This window comes from Syngnathus leptorhynchus, chromosome 9, assembly GCF_054491065.1.
Source record: "Syngnathus leptorhynchus isolate UIUO chromosome 9, UIUO_Slep, whole genome shotgun sequence".
Taxonomy (NCBI): Eukaryota; Metazoa; Chordata; class Actinopteri; order Syngnathiformes; family Syngnathidae; genus Syngnathus; species Syngnathus leptorhynchus.
Genome location: NC_141203.1, coordinates 13,510,814 through 13,529,099, shown reverse-complemented (window position 1 = coordinate 13,529,099; position 18,286 = coordinate 13,510,814). Strand labels below are relative to the sequence as shown.

The 18,286-nt window shown below is 46.9% G+C and overlaps 3 protein-coding genes and 1 non-coding gene across 7 annotated transcripts; all 4 read right to left on the bottom strand.

The window, feature by feature from the left end:
- Nucleotides 1–83: 83 nt before the first annotated feature.
- LOC147051399 (C-X-C chemokine receptor type 2-like) lies at nucleotides 84–3,445 on the bottom strand. The gene is made up of 2 exons (XM_085920157.1): nucleotides 2,842–3,445; nucleotides 84–2,392 (listed from the first exon to the last, which is right to left on the bottom strand). The coding sequence occupies exons 1-2, from the start codon at nucleotides 3,443–3,445 to the stop codon at nucleotides 1,323–1,325; spliced, it is 1,674 nt and encodes a 557-aa protein (XP_085776283.1). The 3' UTR covers nucleotides 84–1,322.
- A 32-nt stretch (nucleotides 3,446–3,477) lies between these two features.
- Nucleotides 3,478–7,408, bottom strand: LOC147051397 (SOSS complex subunit B2-like). 4 transcript variants are annotated; one of them, XM_085920160.1, is made up of 6 exons: nucleotides 7,315–7,408; nucleotides 4,922–5,060; nucleotides 4,778–4,849; nucleotides 4,507–4,591; nucleotides 4,363–4,414; nucleotides 3,478–4,184 (listed from the first exon to the last, which is right to left on the bottom strand). In XM_085920160.1, exons 1-6 carry the CDS (start codon nucleotides 7,331–7,333, stop codon nucleotides 3,958–3,960), a joined length of 594 nt encoding a protein of 197 aa, XP_085776286.1. In that variant the 5' UTR covers nucleotides 7,334–7,408; the 3' UTR covers nucleotides 3,478–3,957. The 4 variants fall into 4 exon arrangements, with proteins under 4 accessions (XP_085776286.1, XP_085776284.1, XP_085776285.1 ...); XM_085920158.1 differs by having other exon boundaries at nucleotides 4,345–4,414; nucleotides 7,315–7,397; XM_085920159.1 differs by lacking the exon at nucleotides 7,315–7,408 and adding an exon at nucleotides 5,988–6,880 and having other exon boundaries at nucleotides 4,345–4,414.
- trnas-cga (transfer RNA serine (anticodon CGA)) lies at nucleotides 7,294–7,375 on the bottom strand. The gene has a single exon. It is a non-coding gene; the product is annotated as a tRNA-Ser (tRNA).
- A 298-nt stretch (nucleotides 7,409–7,706) lies between the features above and the next one.
- Nucleotides 7,707–17,355, bottom strand: LOC147051396 (caveolae-associated protein 2-like). Its single transcript, XM_085920861.1, has 2 exons — nucleotides 16,679–17,355; nucleotides 7,707–10,793 (listed from the first exon to the last, which is right to left on the bottom strand). The coding sequence occupies exons 1-2, from the start codon at nucleotides 17,228–17,230 to the stop codon at nucleotides 9,990–9,992; spliced, it is 1,356 nt and encodes a 451-aa protein (XP_085776987.1). The 5' UTR covers nucleotides 17,231–17,355; the 3' UTR covers nucleotides 7,707–9,989.
- Between the last annotated feature and the right edge of the window lie 931 nt (nucleotides 17,356–18,286).

Here is an 18,286-nt window from a genome sequence, read left to right as displayed (position 1 = left end):
AAATGACTCAGCAAGACTAATATCAACACATTTTTGTACAGGACAGAGGAATTATCTTTTTTATTCATGAGAATGTCCACATCATCCATCCAACAATTGAAGGATGGTTATCAACTGTACGTTGAGTTGTGTTAAGTGCGCATGTATCAGGACATCACGAGACTATTTCCATTTCTCGGTTGTCATAGTAACTGAAAATAGAATCATTTTTATCCGCTCAACTGGAGCGTGCGCACATAAGCACACAGAAAGGCATTTTAATTTGCAGGGTTTGTTTTCCTTCTTTGATTATGAGGTCTGAGAAAAAGTGACAGGATAAAATAAAGACTCGGCTCATCACTCGTGATTCAATTCAGGCGGTTGACCTTTAGGTGGTCTGCAGTCAAATGTCTTAGGATATTAATCATCCTCTCAAGTAATTCAATTGCTAACTTCAAACCCAAAGAGATTCGATTTCATCACCAAGTAAAAACAAAAAAAACCTCCTTTTGTCCTTGAGGTGGTACAAAACATCCTGTTTTGTCATCATGTTGACACGTGTTGCAAAACATATTTTCTCACATTTAAGAAGCTGTGACCTGCTATTTTGTGCATCATCAGATGCTAATTTTATTTCACTACTACATTAGATTGAAATGTTGGGATCTTAAATGTATATCACACCTACACACACACAGACTTTAAAACAGTGTCTGGGTGTCTTATTAACTCATCCAGTGCCATCGACGGCTCAAGACGTCAAAGATATGAACTGAGTTGGCAGTGAATGAGTTAGGAGGCATTTGACATTCTTCCATCAAAATACACAAAGACAAGGATAAAATTACGCAGAAGACTGAACGTCTGCCTTTCACTGTGGTTGGCAGTCAGAGGTTCTTGTGTTATGCAAACGCAGGATGCAAGTATGGCTTTAGTTACCATGACAACCAGGGAGAGACTTTCCCAACCACTCTGGAGAAAATCTCCCATCTTTTTGTGGTGCTATTGGAGACGTGTAGAGATGCTCACCCCTCGGCGTTCAGACTGCAAATGAATGTCACGTGCGCAAAGCCAACATGGATCATTCAATCATATCGCTCCGAAAGGAGCAGCCGTGAAGAAACAACGTAACGTTGGTTGCCAGTAGCTGGGAACACACTTTCACTGCTGCCAGCCAAGCTTCCAGGTCATACCTTGGGGAACTCGCTGACACGTTTGCAGAAATAGACAGGGAGCAAAAGATAAACTCGATTTCAAGCTAAGACATTCAAATGAGAGAATATTTACAAGGCAACAGACGGCAAGGGTCCCTCGCGAGTTTTCCACATCAAGGTAAGCTCGTTTTACATGAAGGTGGACGTGACCTCGGACGAGAGCGAAGACCTGCTGCTCCGGGACACCGACGTTCTCTCCAGGACGCCCATCTTCTTCATCAGCTGCTGCAGCCTCCTCCTGAACTTCTCGCCCACAAAAGCGTAGAGCACCGGGTTGACGCAACTGTGCAACAGGCCCAGGCTGTGCGTGGCCAGCACGGCCCGGTCCACCGCTATCCGGGCGGGGCAGCCGTACTGCACTATCCTGGCGCGGAAGAAGGTGTCCGTCATCACGGCGATGTGGTAGGGCGTCCAGCACAGCAGGAAGGCCACCACCACAAACACGATCACCCGCATGGCCCGTTGCCTCTGGAGCCCGCCGCGGATGCGAAGGAGGCGCTGGATGGTGACGCCGTAGCAAGGAAGCATGACGGCCAGCGGCAACACGAAACCCAGAGAGTGGCGGAGCACCCTGGTGGCCAGGCGCCACTCGTCGGCGCTGCGGGGGTCGTAGAACTCGGCGCACACCATGTGACCCGAGGACGAGAAGGACGAGTACAGCAGTCCCGGGAGGGAAAGGAGAGCGCCGACGCTCCAGACCGCCGCGCAGATTCCCCAGCTCACCAGCCGCCGATTGGACCTGCGGGTCTCCATGGCTCGGACGATGACCGTGTAGCGGTCCACGCTGATGCAGGTCAGGAAGAGGATGCTGGAGTAGAAGCTGAGCTCTTGGGCAATGGTGATGATTTTACACAGCGCGTCTCCAAACACCCAACCCTTGGAGACGGAGGTGGACCAGAACGGGAGCGTGATGGCCAGCAGGAGGTCGGCCACAGCCAGGTGCAGGAGGTAGAGGTCCGACGGGGGGAGCGCCTGTTTGCTCAGACCGATCACCAGGCCCACCACCAGATTCCCGGGAATGGCCAACAGGAAGACGGCGATGTAAAAGACGCTGATAAAAACGGCGGCGACGGCCGGGATGGTGAACGGGTCGCATGGTATGGTGTCGGGATTCAAGATGAAGTCGGTGTCGTTGTAAGTGAAGTTGAGTTCATCGTACGCCGAGCCGAAGTCGATGGTGTAGGACACCGAGCTTAGATCTGAGGGGGAGAGCGAGAAAAAGTCACACTCGTGATTCGGACGTCGTCCCAACTGACTTCTCCCCTTGACACCCGTCAATCGTCACGGTAACCATACACACATCGGCAACTCGCGACAATTTAGAGGTTTTGCTCAAAAAACGGTTGGAACTGTTACATCGAGTGAACACGCAAACTCCCACAAATTGTTTTTCATTTGAAGGATTGGAGTACTTGCCAGTCATTGTGGTGCCTCCTGTGCAGCAGGCGAGAGGCCAAAGTGTGTCACAAGCGGACAAGGAACATGAAATACGTCTTTTGTGACACTCCTCCCATCACCTGTCCTCTAGTTTGTGCTCCCTTGCAGCTCTTTTGTGTCGATAAATTCAAATTTGCCAATTTATGTTCTGGAGTTTCACAGTTCAACTGACTTTATGGAAGCGTCACAGATTTAAGAAACGGGTCCTTACTCATGCTTGTTGCTGGTCCTCGGCTTGTCTTCTTTATGCTTTGGTGATTCTGCTGAAGTTGATGCTTGAGGTGGTCTTCCACTCCAAATAAGTAAAAAACAGTTGAGATGTGGAGATGATCCTTTTTGGAGTGAAGCTCAGGGAAGTGTTCAGATGGTGTCTGTGGACATCTGGGGCCCCGTAGTGTCAACATACAGTGAAACCGAAATACTAGCACATGATTCCGGCCTGACCGCCGAGCTTGAGGAAGTTTCCCGTGCAGTTCATGACTGACACGTTGGTGTCGACACACGTCAGACATCAGATTTCCTTCCTCGCTACTCGTGCGCTTCACACATCGGGCACTTGAGATGCAGCAGCATTGGGGTTCATAGTTGATGAGATGGACGGGTTTTTGTTGTCTGCAATCTCGACTAAATATATGTGCAAGGTCATCAAAATTACAGCCACTTGGGAACTTGGACATATACGCAAGTGTCGGTGAAATCCAAAGAAAGAGAAATGGGGAAACGACAAGAGTGTGTATGTGAGGTGCTTGGTGCAACAGATGCTGAAACTCTGAGGTGGGACATTGCTTCATGGCCAACAGGTTCCCACGCAACATTTTTATTTTGATTAAAAAAAACACAAAGTCTGTTTTACAACCGTGGTTAAATTTATTTGGTGAACTGTCTTAGCTGAGCTCGAAGTGGGTGGTCCAACTTTACTGATGGTACAATTGAGAAACTTTTGGAAGGGGAAACAAACAAACAAACGAGGCAACCTGCCCTTTGTAAAGCTCCACGACGAACAACGCACCCTTCGGCGACGTTTGGCAATGTGGTCAATCTTCACACAAAAATTGCACTTTGCTTTTTGTGACATGAAAAATGTTCCTCACATGCAAATGAAGCAAAAGTGCACAGTGTGTTCAAGTAGAGTTGGAGAAGAGGCCAGAATTTGACTTGTGCTAACATTTAGCGGGTTCCTTCAAGGGAGCTGGAGTCCACCTAACATGTCCCAAGCGGTGGAGGACACAATCTCATCTGTACTGAACAACTAAGCGGCTACTCGACATGTGACTGACAATGACTTGAAGTGAGGTTCAAAGGGGACAGTAGAGAGCCCCGCCTAACTTCATCTTTTGGCACGTCGTGGGTCCCTGCCGTTGCTAATGCTAACCGACGACTTAGCAGACGGGGGTCCGACTGCTGAAGACTGAGCCGCTCCGTTCCCGGGCGACCGGCCGTTTGGCCGCCCGAACGCAGAGTCGCGGGCACCGCCCGCCGCGGAGCCGCCGCCGCCGTTGTTGTTGTTGTTGCCGCCGTTGCTGTTTGCGGAAAAAGGCGGCACGGAGCCGTTACCTGTGCAATAAGAGACGGAGTCATCAGATGCAGATTTTTGTGCTGCTTTGCCAAGATGTTACAAGATGGAATCCAACAGTTGATCCTTGTGCTATTTTTACAAAAGCATGCAGACGTGAATAAAAAAACATCTCATCACTTTGGTTGCTCAACGACTAACCTGGTGCAGTTGATGTACCTGAATTCTGATTGGGTGGAGAGTTTCCCCTGGAATTCTGGTCGGGTTTCCCCTGTCGGACAAAGAAATAGGGCACGCTTCACATCATCTGCAGCATGGCCGCACGTCAACTCTATTTCGGCCAACTGGGTCGCAGTCACTCACCGACTTGTTTTGCTGGTTTGTTTGAGCGAGCAGCTCCGGGTTGGCCTCGCTGAAATTGGGCACTTCCGAATAGACCATGCAAAATCTGTGAAGGACAAGCAACGATGCTTAAAAGGGCACAAAGAAGGTTTCAAAGAGGCGGTGGAGACGTTTTTTTCTTTTCTTTTCGATTGTTTTCAACTTGTCACAAACTGAGAAAATGGTTGTGAAATCCAAACGTTTCTTTTCCATCTGGCCTTCACATGCCTTGCAGATAAGCCATGCCACTCACTCGCCAATCTTCTGCAGGTCGCCACCTCTTCCGGTGTAAAGTGTCAGGCAGCCTTTCCATATGGACGCATATCTGAAGACAGAAGGCACGCGCCCGTTCAACACCACTTTCGGACAATTGGGGAGCAAACTGCTCCTCGCTAACCCTCTGGTGAGTTTGATGATGTCGCCAGGCTGAATGAGGCTGCCCAGCTCGTCCCAGACGGAGATGGCGATGCTGCCGCTCTTGTCGGCCACCTTGCAGGATCGCACTTCATGACCGTCTTTGGTCTTGGTCACTCGTCCTAGTAACAAAGAATTTGCCAAACTTGAGATATTATTTTTGAGATATTTTGAGGTGAGCAACGACAATAGCGCACAAAAGCAGAGTCGGTCACTGCCGCGTGTCTTATTTGTTTCCCGTCTCCCACACAAATTCTTTACCGTCATGGTTTAATTTTGATGCTGCAAACGGAGCAAAATGAAGTTGCACGGCGGTGTAAGAATACGTGGCCATGGGGCACAAAAAGGCAAGCGCGTTAGCATCCTAACTTCTTGGTTTTCGTTTGACTGCTACAGTTGTGTATTGAAAGCATTTCATACAAATATTTGTTTCTCATAATTACATTTCAAGGTTGAAAGAAGGCATGGTCAGTTAGTGCCACACTCAAGTTTAGGTTTTGCTTACATTTATGCGCCTTTTGTTGCAAAACTTGATGGTAGAAGATTTGTTTGTGTTTAAAATAAAAATAAAAACTTTTGTTTTATAATGATGCAAGGTGGTATAAGGACTGGTCTTCGGAAGGCTCAAGAGCAACTGTTAACATTTGACTGTTACATTACTCTAATGGTAACTTCACTACTGAGTTGTGCATTTAATTTACAGCCCCAAAGTTTTTTTTCCTACTCCTGCAAATATCTGTGATTATGATTAGTTGCAGTCGCACTTGCTGGTTTCCATTCATTTGTTTCGTATCCACAGCCTGGACGTTTTTGACACAAATGTTTCCTGCAATCATGGCTTGGCTCCTTGCCTTCCGACCAGCGTCCACATTCGAGTCACGTAACCGCCGTGGGAACGAAACGTCGCAAAATTTCGACCGTGTAACCCCTTCTTGGACACTTGCCAGGAAAGTCAAGTCACAACACGCGCCTGGCCCTTTAAGAGCATGGGCGGCTCGAGCAAAGGACAGCGAAGAGCCACCGTGTGGGCTAATACTTTTAACACTTACCTATTTCCAAAACGATGAATACAATATTGAGGTTTTTGGAGCCGGGCTTGACGTCTTTAATCAAGAACACCGCCTCAGTCGAGGCCGCTGCCATTGTCCGCGTCGATGCCACCCAAGCAAATTAGCAAGCAAGCAAATACTAACCTAGCTATGTTAGCAGTAGCGCCGCTAGCATATTAGTTATGGGAAACGCCGAAACACCCAAAAGCGATCGTTTATGTACACAACTACCTATTTTGGAGTCAAATCACACACGTTGATCACAAGAGCAAATGAAAAGAAAATCGCCTTTGGACAACAATGGCGATAGCTCTGCTGGTAATGCTAACTAGCCGCTACCTGGCTAGAACGACAGTTAGCTCGTTGTTAGCTACTTTCTTTCATTTTGCGAGTCGAGTTTCTTGTCATGGTTATCGCCAATGACCGCGGGCTGTCATAATTACAGGGTTTAAGTAAATAAAATAAAAAAAATAGCAACGCGCAAGACTTAGTATGTCGCGATGCAAGCACCGAACTACATTTAAAAACAAAATAAACTACCGGGCTGGAAAACCCCGAGTACTCAGTCAATATGAGTTGACATTCAGGCTCGTTGCTGAGTTGAAATGAAATTCTAGGCCTCGATATAAAAAAAATGAATATATAATTTTCACAACACTAACCGACCGCATTTCCTTTGTGTTGCGTTTTCTGGAAATAGTTTATCTAACCGGTGTGTGTCCCTATCAATAAGCAGCCGGCCAAAGTTGTCAGTAGTTCGAATAAATAGCCTCGCTACGTTTTCATGTCTAAATAAATGTGCACAAAATGCGCAGTTGGTCAGCTAAGCAAGTTTTTGATGGCCACAGAAAGCCATGCTTTCAGTCTTCTACTATGCCTCGGGACGTCATAGTCGTCACACATTCCGGGTTGCCGAATATTTATACAATTTGGCCAGTTCCATTTTTGTCATTCAGAGGGGGTGTACATCTCAAAAGGCATTTCCCCCCCCCCCTCGTGTCCAAAAGAAAGCTCGGATAAGACTTAATTTACAGAGCTACTAAATGTTTATTTGCGCAAACATTGCATTAAAAATGGATACAACTCATGCGTCTTTGTAGAAAATAACTGATGTAATTGGCTTTTACCCAATGCATTCCGAATGTTGAAAGCCAACCAAAGCAGAGGACAGGACACGGCGTTAGGTAAACGTCAGTAAATGAATGGTTTGCTTGTATTACACGAGAAAGTATACACTAAATCTGTGAAACAAATAACATGTTAAAATGTGACAGCAAAACACTCAAAGCGACACAAAATACAAAAACGTCACGAACAGGATTCGAACCTGTGCGGGGAAACCCCATTGGATTTCGAGTCCAACGCCTTAACCTCTCGGCCACCGTGACAGTAGGTACAACGTTCCTGATATAAGATATTTCTATGGTCATATCAGTGCGGACGAAGCGTACATTGAAATCATGACGTCTATTGTTTCGAATAATTGTTCATCATGTACGGGAGGCACTGTCGTAATGCAGTCGCAGGAGGGAGACAAGCACAACATTTCTCTCACTATTGCAATCATGTTGCATTTAAGTTACTAAATCACATTGAAAGGAGGGCTTAACTCGACTAGGTCCGAACAAATGTTGACTGAAGCAGCGCTCTCACCCGCCAGTAAATAAAAGATCATCTTCATTTGACCTGAAAAGAAGTGCAAAGATGGCAAATGAGGGTTTTATTTCTTTTTTTCTTTATTCATGCATGTGACACTAAAGTTTGAAATCCTTGCATGTTTACAAGATGCCAGCAACAAGAGTAAACACTGCTGGTGTGAGGGAAACATCTGGTTGAGGTTTCCTCTACAGTGAAGGTAGAGAAGCAACATCAGTCATCAATGCCGTATTATTATCATTGTCATATTTAATATTCAGGTTATCATTATCATCATTATTGGTTTCATTTCTAAGTGAATATCCAAAGTACAAAGATTATGAGGTCTTGTTTTCAGACCAGTAGTAGGGCAACGTTCATAAAAATGGATATATCAACAAAAGCAATGACAGCAATGAAATCAAGGATGAGAAGCAGAGAATAGCCCAGTTCCTGCAAGATTCATTCAATGGTCCACACCATTTGCAAAGCCTTACATCTTATTTGAATATTATTCTGAGAAGAAAAAGACAAATCATGTTGAACTATCATTGTTTATTGGGAAGAAAAAAAAAGGAAAATACAGCGCGTTGCTGCACATCTAACTTTATTAGATCCCATACAACATAAAATGAGCAAACTTCGAAAATAAAACAGTTCCCAGGTGTCTTAATAAAAGTTTCGACGTTTTTTGCTTAAAACATATCAAGGAAAGAAGAATTACAGCACAATTAACATCCCCTCGTCTCACACTAGTTGAAATTGCTTTGTTTTGGGTGTGTGGTCGTGTCTCATGCTTTAATTACCATGACAACTGGGGGCGGAGCTATGGCATTGAAACATAGTGAGGGCTACTCTGTGTTGCCAACAAAGCTACTTTTCGAACCTCTCGAGTCCAGTATGTTTCAAAAAGAGACCGGTAACAAACGTAGACGCTCCCTCCAGAGCGGCATGCTTTGTCCAGAATCCAAAAGAATCGCACTTAATGAAACCACCACTGGCCAATTTAAACCTAGCCCACAAACCCCAAAAAAGCCGGCGGCCATAAAGATTTGACTCTTGCCGAGGCAGCACTTTGTCATGCGCCAGACAATTGGCCCACGTGCAACTCAGCCAGACGCTTTGTAAAAATAGACAGAAAATATCGACTTTGTTGTGTGACTTCACAACATTTTCTACCCCACGTCACATGTCCACCCATTTTCTTTTCATTAGGAAACCTACATGGGAGGTCGAGTAAGACTAAAAGGAATGTGCTTGTGTTTAACTTCAACAAGGTCATCTAAAAATGTTTGCAAAATGAAGCCGGGGGTGGCCGTCGACCATTGTTCTTATCTCCCCAAATCACAGGAATCCATTCCTTCAGGAGAGCAATTCCTCATACCAGCTTGTGCATGTTGCAGATGCTGCAGGATTATGCTGTAGCATGTCACCGCAGGAGAGGCAGCCAGTTTCAAGGTAAGGTTAAAAAGCAATGACTAAACATTTGAATCTTCCCAGTAGCAAATCATTGCTCGATAGTAAGATATATCCCAGGGGTGTCAAACTCATTTTTGTCACGGGCCGCATTGTTGTCAGTTTCCCTCGGCGGGCCATTATGACTGTCAACGTATAGGCTACAAAACAAAACGTTCAAAAGATGAATGGGCATAAAAATTGCTGGCAAAATCTCGAGTTTTAAAAAGTGAAGACAATTTGTAATTTTTGGATTGACACAAAGTTGCATAAAATGAGGTGGTGGGCCATATCTAGCCCCCGGGCCTTGAGTTTGACAGGAATGATATAGACTGTTCTTTGTTTTTGTCAGTGCTCTATTTTCGTGTTTAAGTGTCAGTGTGTGATTATAACATTCTTCTTCAAATTGTACGCAATGTTAAGTTGCTGTAACGCTACCGCATCGACACAGTGGTGTCAAAATGGACACACATTCCCACCAAGAGCCTCGAAGAGCACCCCGTGTATCCCCATTCCTGCTCTCGTATAGCCTGGCAACATACAACGACCGCAGAAGTTTTGTTTACTTGTTTTCAGATTGGGGAAAAGAGAGGGCGGAACAAAGGCTGTTTTTCTGGAGAGTGACAGAGGAACCAGCCCAGCGAGAGGGAGGGAGATACCTGGACCGGTGCCTAGGAGATGCGCTGCTACTGCATCTGAACATTACAAACAAAGTTAGATTCTGATCAAACCTGTTCCATATTGAAATTTCTGTCTATGGTCAACTTCACGATTGTGATGCCAATTGTAACAAATGAGCCGCATTCACCACAATAGAAACAACAAGAAGAATTTGCAGCCTCATCCGAGCTTCTTCTATTTCTTCTCGTACTATGTTAAACCTCCACCTATTCTCAAGTCACTATTAACAAATTAGGACGTTTGCTTGACAGCAACTGTTTCTGTAGCCGCTGCCATGGACTGCTTCTCTTCACTTTTGCGGGCTTCCTCCTCTTCTTCATCCTCCTCTTCTTTATCCTCGCCGACATCGTCGTCGCGCTCGGGGACGGCGAGACCGGCCGAACGATTCCCGTTTATTTCACATTGGACTATCTGTGTGTCGCCGTTGACGGTCAGCTCCGCCTTTACGCCACCTGCGGTGGCGGACTGACTCAGCATTTCTTGACTCTTCTGTGCGGCTTCCTGGTCCAACTCCATCTCGCCGGATAAGCATTCCAGCGGAGCCATCTCCACGTGGGCCTCTTCCAGGTCTTGCGAAGGAAGCTCGCCATCTCGTTTTTTTTTTACGTTGAAGGTCATGGGAGACACCTTGAATGTGGAGCTTTTAGCAGAGGGGCTCCTGGGGTGGGTGGGACTGAGGGTCTTTAGGATCTTCTCTCGCTTTTCCGGTGGCACGATCTTAGTGGTGATCTGTGCCATCTTCTTTTCAATGCTCTTCTTGATGCTGTCCACCTTCTTCAGACTAGAGCGCTTGAACTTGTCAGACCTTCGCTCAAAGCCACTGGAACTTCCTCCGGCAGCCTCGCACTCCAGAAATTCGCTCTCCGCCCTGCCGACCGACTCATCCTCGTCCGAGGAAAGGTTGACGGACTGGAGACCGTCGACGGAGCCGACGTTAGACCTGCTGGGCTGAGTGGACTCTGCGTCATAAAGGCTGGGTTGTGGAGTCTTGAGTGAATCTTTGACCAATACGCTGGAGGGTATCTCATTGTCTTCCTGTTAAGGAAGAAAAAGACAAACATGATTAGAACACACTCAAGAAAGTTTTTTTTTTTTTTCTTAACTACAAACCGACGGACTGCCATTTGAAAAAGGATCATGTCAAAGTTGAGCAGGCGTTACAAATGAATGCTTCTTCACTCAATCGGGAAGTACACCGAGATCAAGCTCACAGAGTAATCATATACCCGGCAACTATCAATTGAAGAACGCTTTGTACCCGGAGAGTTTCGACGATCTCCGTAATCTTAAAGGTGAGGCAAGTCGCCTCAAACGTCAAGAAATAGTTTTGTGTTGAAGAATGAGTGACTTTCCGAGAATGCAGGGCAGCTTGCGAGACGTTCATTCTCGGAGTGCTTCGGGTTCGTAAGGAACCGTGCAATGCGCCTCTCACCGGCGGCTCACTATTATTCATTTACCCAAAGACCGGGTGGACCAGATGATCTGGAAAGACTCTGGGTTCATGCACAATCTATATTCTGCAGCCACTACACAAAATCAATCGTGCTTATGGTTTCAGGACCAGAAAAGAAATGACCAGTCTTGGGTTAAACTGTTTGCTTCACGATCGGTTCCAATACTTTCTGAGAAATGTTCCTGGAATGCGACAAGCTACGCAGAAGGACAATGAACAATATCATTTTGAAGGCTTTACTGTGTGCTTTTCATCGCTAGCTTGTTCTTCGACTGTGTTGTTGTTGACCGTTTGGTTGCCATGGTAGTCTGCCACTGGAGGCCCAGAATTTTAATTGAATACTCATCAGCCATTCAAAATGAGATGCGACGTGACGTGGTCATGCTTGCCTCTTTTGTCTCTGTGGATTAACGAGCAGCGGACATTTTTGGCTCAAAGAGAAATATATGGAATGAGACCAAACAACAAAGATTCATGTGATAACACGTTTGTTTTTCGCCAAGCACGCTTGTTACGTCATTTGCTGCTGTAAGATTTTTGATCGAGATTTGCGATGCAAAACTTTTGTTTGCATACATAGCAAGTTAAGCCAAGAGCACAAACGCTTATGTAACAGCCTTCGTTTCTTCGACCACTTCAACCCAACAGATCGGGGCAGGACGGGACGGGACGGGACAGAACGGGACAGAGTTAAATCGGACTTGAATGAATATATCTAGGGATTTAGATTTGTAAGTGAGGGTGGAAAGATTCACGACTTCAGCATGTGTGTATGGATTCTGGAATGAGGGAGAATTGATTGCTTTACAAATCAATGGTCTCATCCAATGAAATCATTGTGCACAAGAAAGTTATGACAGAACCTAACCACAAAAACAGTCAAAGGACACACCTGTTGATATCACATAGAGGGAAAAAAAAAACATTGGGAAGCCAGATTTTCAGGTTCAGAACCAACTTGGTTTTTCAAATAGATTTTGAGAGAGTGGCAGAAAAGAGGCAATCCCACATCATACGTACTCGAACTTTCACTTGTGGGAATGAGACGAGGCGCAGAGGATTCACGGGGGGATAGCGTCTGGCTTGGTTGACTACGTCTAACTTTGGGTTGGGCCATGAGTGAAAAGAACTCAAGTGATATGCCTTGTCAGCATATAGCGTGTATCCTGCTGCCAGTCCAGGAAGTCCTTTCCGAGGTCATCCCAACATGCTTGCTGCACATCAGGGAAAGGAAATGGAATCATCTGATCCCGTATGTCCCGTCATACGTTCACAAAGTCAATGCAAATATTGGGCAAAACAAAAGAGAATGATAAAGACAATCCTTGACATTTCCTGTGATTGTGTCTCTGTCAATCTCTTTCCGTCTCAAGTGGATTGTGTCAGTAGCGGTCAGATCTGCAAACATAATCCGGACCATTGTTTGTTGGGGGCACATTTTTGATAAGGCCGCCACAAATTGTCGCCGTGTTTACAGCATGGGCTCGCCGTTGCGTAACGCCGGCCACCGATAAACCGGGGAAGTCATCAACTTATCTGACATGTTTTATTTGGGTGGGCTATGGGCTAGAAAACTAAAATGCGTTTTGTTTCCTCTTTTCCTGTGTCGGATGTCACGGCCCTGATAGGAGCATTTGGATAAGAGATGATTTTTTTATTTGCCATGTCTTCTCCTAAACTTGGAAAAGTTGTTTTCCCATGTACTTGGAAGCGATGAACCTCGGTAAGCGTCATGCGACATCACTCAGAGTTCACGGAAACAGCAAAAATGTCAATTGCCACTTTCAAGTGTGCTGTCACGACGACGTTGGCTGGCTTAACGTGCAAAATATGCGCAGCATGCCGCTTTGAATTCTTCATGCCTCCTTTGAAGAACTTCATATCTTTGTACTTGAATGCAACATTGTCTACTTGTGCTTGTGGGATTTTCTTTCCACAATGCAATATTTTTCTTTGTCCATGCCTGGGTCAAACTGGAACATTATTGCAAGCATTGAAACATTTAGCAAATAAACGCATCAATGTTTTCTTTTTCATTCCGGAAGCTCGCATCATTAAAATAGTCTTGGGTCAAAGTGACCCAGGAAAAGTTCCAATGGGACAACAGTCACTCATTGACTCATTATTTGCTCGCAATGGTGTTGGACTTTAAGAGCGCACGTCTTCGCTTTGACTCAGCTCCGGGGTGAGGCTGGTGAACGCACCTTTTTGCGCCTTTGTTTGGTCAAGCGTCAATGACTGATGGAATGCAAAACACATGTCCATGTCATATCTGCACATTTCTCCAAAAAGTATCTCATGAGCAGACTTGAGGCAGCTTGGCCCAGGGACGCATTGCCCTTTCCAAGTGTGTTTGTTTGTTCAAAAGAAACTATGTGTGTGTGTGTGTGTGTGTGTGTGTGTGTGTGTGTGTGTGTGTGTGTGTGTGTGTGTGTGTGTGTGTGTGTGTGTGTGTGTGTGTGTACGAGCTTTGACTGTTGTTAGCCCCGAGTCACGTTGCAATTACAATTTGGATTTTTTCTCCCGGCGCTCTTGTCTCATTACAGCATAATACTGTGTTGCTCATTAGTTCCTATGCAAGTCGTGCATCCCTGTTGTGTAATTTTACGTTCTCTCTCAAACAGGTTATAGGTCAGGGAAAAAGTTTTCAAAAAGTGCTTCGATTACACCATGAAATTTGAGTGCGTAGACTTTTTTTCTACCCGCTACGTGTTTGCGTAGCCTCCAGCACCCGCAACCAAAAAGTAATTAAGGCCCTCGTTAGTCCTCATTATGGAAGCAAATGCAATAAAGCAGCGGAGGCCATTGTCTTTTCTTTTTTTTTTTTTTGGACCGACCGCAGTCAACGGGCGCTTTCCACACACACACACCGGGGCCCTGTTGTGTGTTTCCACTTGAGCGGGCACGTACAGCGTGACGAGTGTTCTCGATTCCCCCCATCAGGCATAAACGTGGACAGCGAATTTCATCCTTTGGTGCTTGCAGGCAAAGTGACCCCGCCCCCCTCCCTCCCTCCCGCCTGCCTCCCGGTGTTGCTATGTGCTGTTGATTTTCCCCTCGTCGAAAATGTCGGATCAGAGAATTTGGGTTAGTCTAAGGAAATTGTTCAGGTGGCTCGGTCAATGCAGGATATACGAAAAAGAGTTCCCGTTTAACATAGAGCCCATATCTCGGCACCTAAAATCAGGAAATGTGACTTGGCCCAAAAAGAGCGGTAAGCAATTTTAAAGCTGGGCTGGAAAAAAAAAAGAAAAAAGGAATGAACAAACGGCACTCCCATCTTAGCTAGCTTAAAACCCTCTGGCTTGCCAAGCCTTCACTTAACGGCTTTGTAAGTGCATCCGCCTGACCCAAAACATCGGGATACTAGTGACAAACATGCTCACACATGCCAAATCATTATGTCCGTAAAGTAAGTAACAATAAGTTCCAATTTGATTTTAACAATGGACTACTTTTCTCAACTCAAATAAAAGCCTGAAGCACTAAAGGTCGGCCACCTCTGCTCTAGTAGGAATATTATTTTATTAGGATTTATTATGTGTCATTCTACATTTGTGATCGCTGCGGAAAGTGTGTCGTGAATGACGAACGGGAGCAGAGGAGCCGAGCGAGACTCGTTGCCTCTGCTTGGGCCCAGCTGATCTCAAGCCGGCGATAAGAGGTTAACCACCGGAGAAGACCTTTCTCCTGATATGATGAAATGACGTGCAAAATCTGCTAATGTCTGCTTGCAGAGACTCTGGAAGTAAGAAAAACAAGTGCTGATTTCCCCACCCCTGAAGAGTTGTGTAACCAAATAAAAGTCAGCTTGATGGGGAGTAGTTGAGACCAGCGTACGACAAGGGCTCCTAATTCTCCTTACAAGAAATTGAAGTCTCCAGTAACCTGGTGGAATTCATCCATAAATTGAAAGTTTTTTCAGCAGCGGTTGCTCTCGTCTCCATTCGATCAAATTGATCCAAGCAAACAGCGAGTGGAACGTTACGTACGGCCTCGGGACCCGCTGCACCTGAACAACAGAGCTTTGGTACCTGGGAAACCAGATAACCAAGATGGTTAAGAGCTCTCAGTGGCTCCGGCTGTGTCAACAATAGCAACGGTCCCCCGCCCCTCCCGTCCCGTCCCCTCCCCTCCCCTGCCGCCTTCCTTTCCTGGGCACGCACTTGTGTGCACTTGCTCAAGCCGCAGGCCTCAGCAATGAACTCTCATGACATTTGATGGTGTTACTGGAGCCTTCAGCAACGAGAGAGATGTTCAGCACTTGCTTAGTTTGAGCATGTCCCTGTCAGGGTCCTCCTCCTTGTCACGAAGATCTGAACTTTCCGCTGCCCGGTTTTGCCAGAGCACGCGTGTCCTTCAGCGGGTGTCTCGAGTTACCCCGAAAGGCGGCTGAAACGGCAAAGCCGTCTGTCTGAAAGCCGACTGTGTGGCCGTCTGAATAGCTTCGGGGGTGAAAGCGGATCCGGTCGGAGCCCGAGATCCCTCCTCTATTATCCGCCGTGGCTCCGTTCCCAGACACACCCTTTACCCTCCGCCCGCCGAGACCTGCGTACCTTTTCAGAAAGCCAATTTTCATGCTAAGCAGCCAGCCAGAGTGTGTACAGTAGTTTGCAATTCACTTTTTGTGCTCTTCTAAGACGCTACAAAATGGCAGCGATGCCCCGACCCGATCAAGTCTGCATCCACCAGCAACCCAACGCTGTAAATATCGTTGGAAACGATTTCCACACTCAATCAGTTCAGCTCGACAGGTTCCTGTTGGACGAGTTTTGAGCAGCTCCGAAGGACATGAAATGGCGCTCGCATACAATTTGTCTGGTGTCCGTGCCAAGTTAGACTCCGGGGGAATTTACAAAGAACATTTCAATAGCTCGCTTGTTGTAGCTTCCAGCACTAACTTGGTCTGACCGTGCTTATTTGCTACAAATTATCTTTGCTCTTCCGACTACGCCGCTGACGTTCATTCGCGAAGGACTGGCATCTTATAAAACGAAAAGACTTTTCTACATTCCAATTAGCCTTGAAGGGGTTGGACCTGGTATTTCAAATCATGTCAATGGAAATAATTCATGTAATGCTTCAAATGGCAAACATCTCAGTCATTGTGAATTGTCCATATCGATGCTATAAGAGGGCACAACTCTTAATTCAGATGGGAACTGGATCCAAAACCAAACGCAATCTGCTGCAGCAAAGCAGAGGAGCCAATGCATGGAATGACCTCACGAGTGCAGCTCCTGACTTTTATTCAAAGCTCTAATCAGCCTCCAGGTGAGGCAGATGGGAGCTAATTAGCTGGAGGAAGGAGCCAAGGCCAGCGCTTTTACAGAGAGGACGGCTCAAGGCCCTAACAAGATGGCGTCAACGTGCTACATTTATGTCAGACAGCAGACTGGCTGGCTGGGGGAGACCTTTCCAGCAAATAACAATGCAAATATGTCTGGATAGGCCGTTCCGGTCTCACCTGGAAGATGAGGACCTTGAAGTGGTTCCTCTTGAGCAGGTGGCTGTGGTTGGCCTCCAGCTTCTTCACTTGCACGGCCTGCTTGTCCAAGCGCTCGCGCACCTCCTTCAGGTGGCCGCTGACTTTGCGCGAGCGCTCCAGCAGCTTGCACACGCTGTTGGAGGTGGCCACGTGCGTCTTGGACAGGCGGCTGACGTCGCCCTGCACCAGCCGCACGGCGCCCTCCAGGTCGGCCTGCTTCTGCTCCATGCGTTGTTGGTTGTCCTGCACCGCCTCCATCATGTTGACCAGCTTGTCCAGCAGGGCCACCACCGTGATGGCGCTCACCTGGCCGCGATCCACCGGGCTTCCCGGGGCGGCGCCGCCGGCCGTGGGGCTGGTGGGACTCTTCAAACCTAGCCGGGCCAGGGTGTTGGAGGATTGGGCGGGCGACGGGCTGAAGCTCGGGATGAGCAGCTCGGCGTTCTCGGGCTCCGGGACGGTGTGGGTGCTGCCCGTCACGCTGCTGGTCTCGGGATGGGACGCGTCCGCGCGGGGGGGCTCTTCTTCCATGCTTGCACAGGTGTTTTGGTCAGTGGACCCACGCGAGGAGCTCCTGTAATGTGGAGGAGTGAACTTTGTGAGTGACTTAGCTCGGCGCCGCACCCGACTCGGCCTCTCCCTCTCTCGCTCTCTCTCTCTCTCTCTCTCTCACAGGCACAAACATGCTGTGAACTTTCAAAACACCTCCCCTGTGAGCCAAAGGGAGGGGCTGGGTCGCCATGGTAACCTGCAGGCCTTGCCCTACTGACAGGAGAGTCGTCCTTGTGTGCTTGCCGGTCGTGTTGTTCACGTCAGACCGACCGCTCCAGTTTAGTTCGTGCTCATCTCTATGTGTCAACTATGTGCTTATTAAGGCCCCGAGGACTACTTGGCAAATTTCATTCTTTGCTCTTTGTTGTGTTTATTCTAACGTCGGGAACGTTTCCAAACAAATGCTTTTGCAAGCTTTCCCTTTATTGGAAAAGGTAGTAGTCAACAAAGTGGAAAAGGCCGGAGTTTGGGAGAGTTGCTGTAAATGTGCTGCATGATTTTCTTGCCGCCTTGGTGCATCTGTCGGTGTTCCCGTGGTCCCCCCCCCCCCTTCCGCTCTCTGCGTGTCAGGGGCCACTCTGACATGGAAATGGAAATCCCTGTCCCAACAATGAGCTCATCTGGCCTTGTTGTCACCGTCAGAGCAAAACCAATAACACGTACGCAATGTACGCTCTGATACACCACGGTTGAGACGGACGGCGCAAAACAAAGGCCTCAACTGAAAGAGCAGATGTGAAGGAGTTTGAGAGCAAATTGAAAACATTGTTGTCATTTTTAAAGGTGGCCTGATTTTATGAAAAAAAATCTTTCCAATTTACTCCAAGTTACTTGACTCTTGTTCATTCTCCCTGCCTTGGAGAGGCAAGTGTATGTTGCGCGCCCTCCAGGGGCAAAAAGATGAAACTGCAAGGCCATATTCTGATTGCTATTTGGATTTTTCAAAATAGATCTCAGACAAAATCGGCAAATTACTTTTTCAGCCTCCGTGGATGATTTCAGAATATGAAACCTACTTTTTTTTTTACCTTTAAT

Excerpts from the sequence above, each read along its gene's own strand:
- LOC147051399 (XM_085920157.1), bottom strand. The coding sequence starts at position 3,445 with ATGTTGCGTGGGAACCTGTTGGCCATGAAGCAATGTCCCACCTCAGAG. Across the intron at positions 2,393-2,841 it reads AGGACCAGCAACAAGCATGA|ATCTAAGCTCGGTGTCCTAC; the intron begins GTAAGGACCCGT and ends TCTCCCCCTCAG.
- LOC147051397 (XM_085920159.1), bottom strand. The coding sequence starts at position 6,081 with ATGGCAGCGGCCTCGACTGAGGCGGTGTTCTTGATTAAAGACGTCAAG. Across the intron at positions 5,061-5,987 it reads ATTCATCGTTTTGGAAATAG|GACGAGTGACCAAGACCAAA; the intron begins GTAAGTGTTAAA and ends CTTTGTTACTAG. Across the intron at positions 4,185-4,344 it reads AGGTACATCAACTGCACCAG|GTAACGGCTCCGTGCCGCCT; the intron begins GTTAGTCGTTGA and ends CTTATTGCACAG.
- LOC147051396 (XM_085920861.1), bottom strand. The coding sequence starts at position 17,230 with ATGGAAGAAGAGCCCCCCCGCGCGGACGCGTCCCATCCCGAGACCAGC. Across the intron at positions 10,794-16,678 it reads TCAAGGTCCTCATCTTCCAG|GAAGACAATGAGATACCCTC; the intron begins GTGAGACCGGAA and ends CTTCCTTAACAG.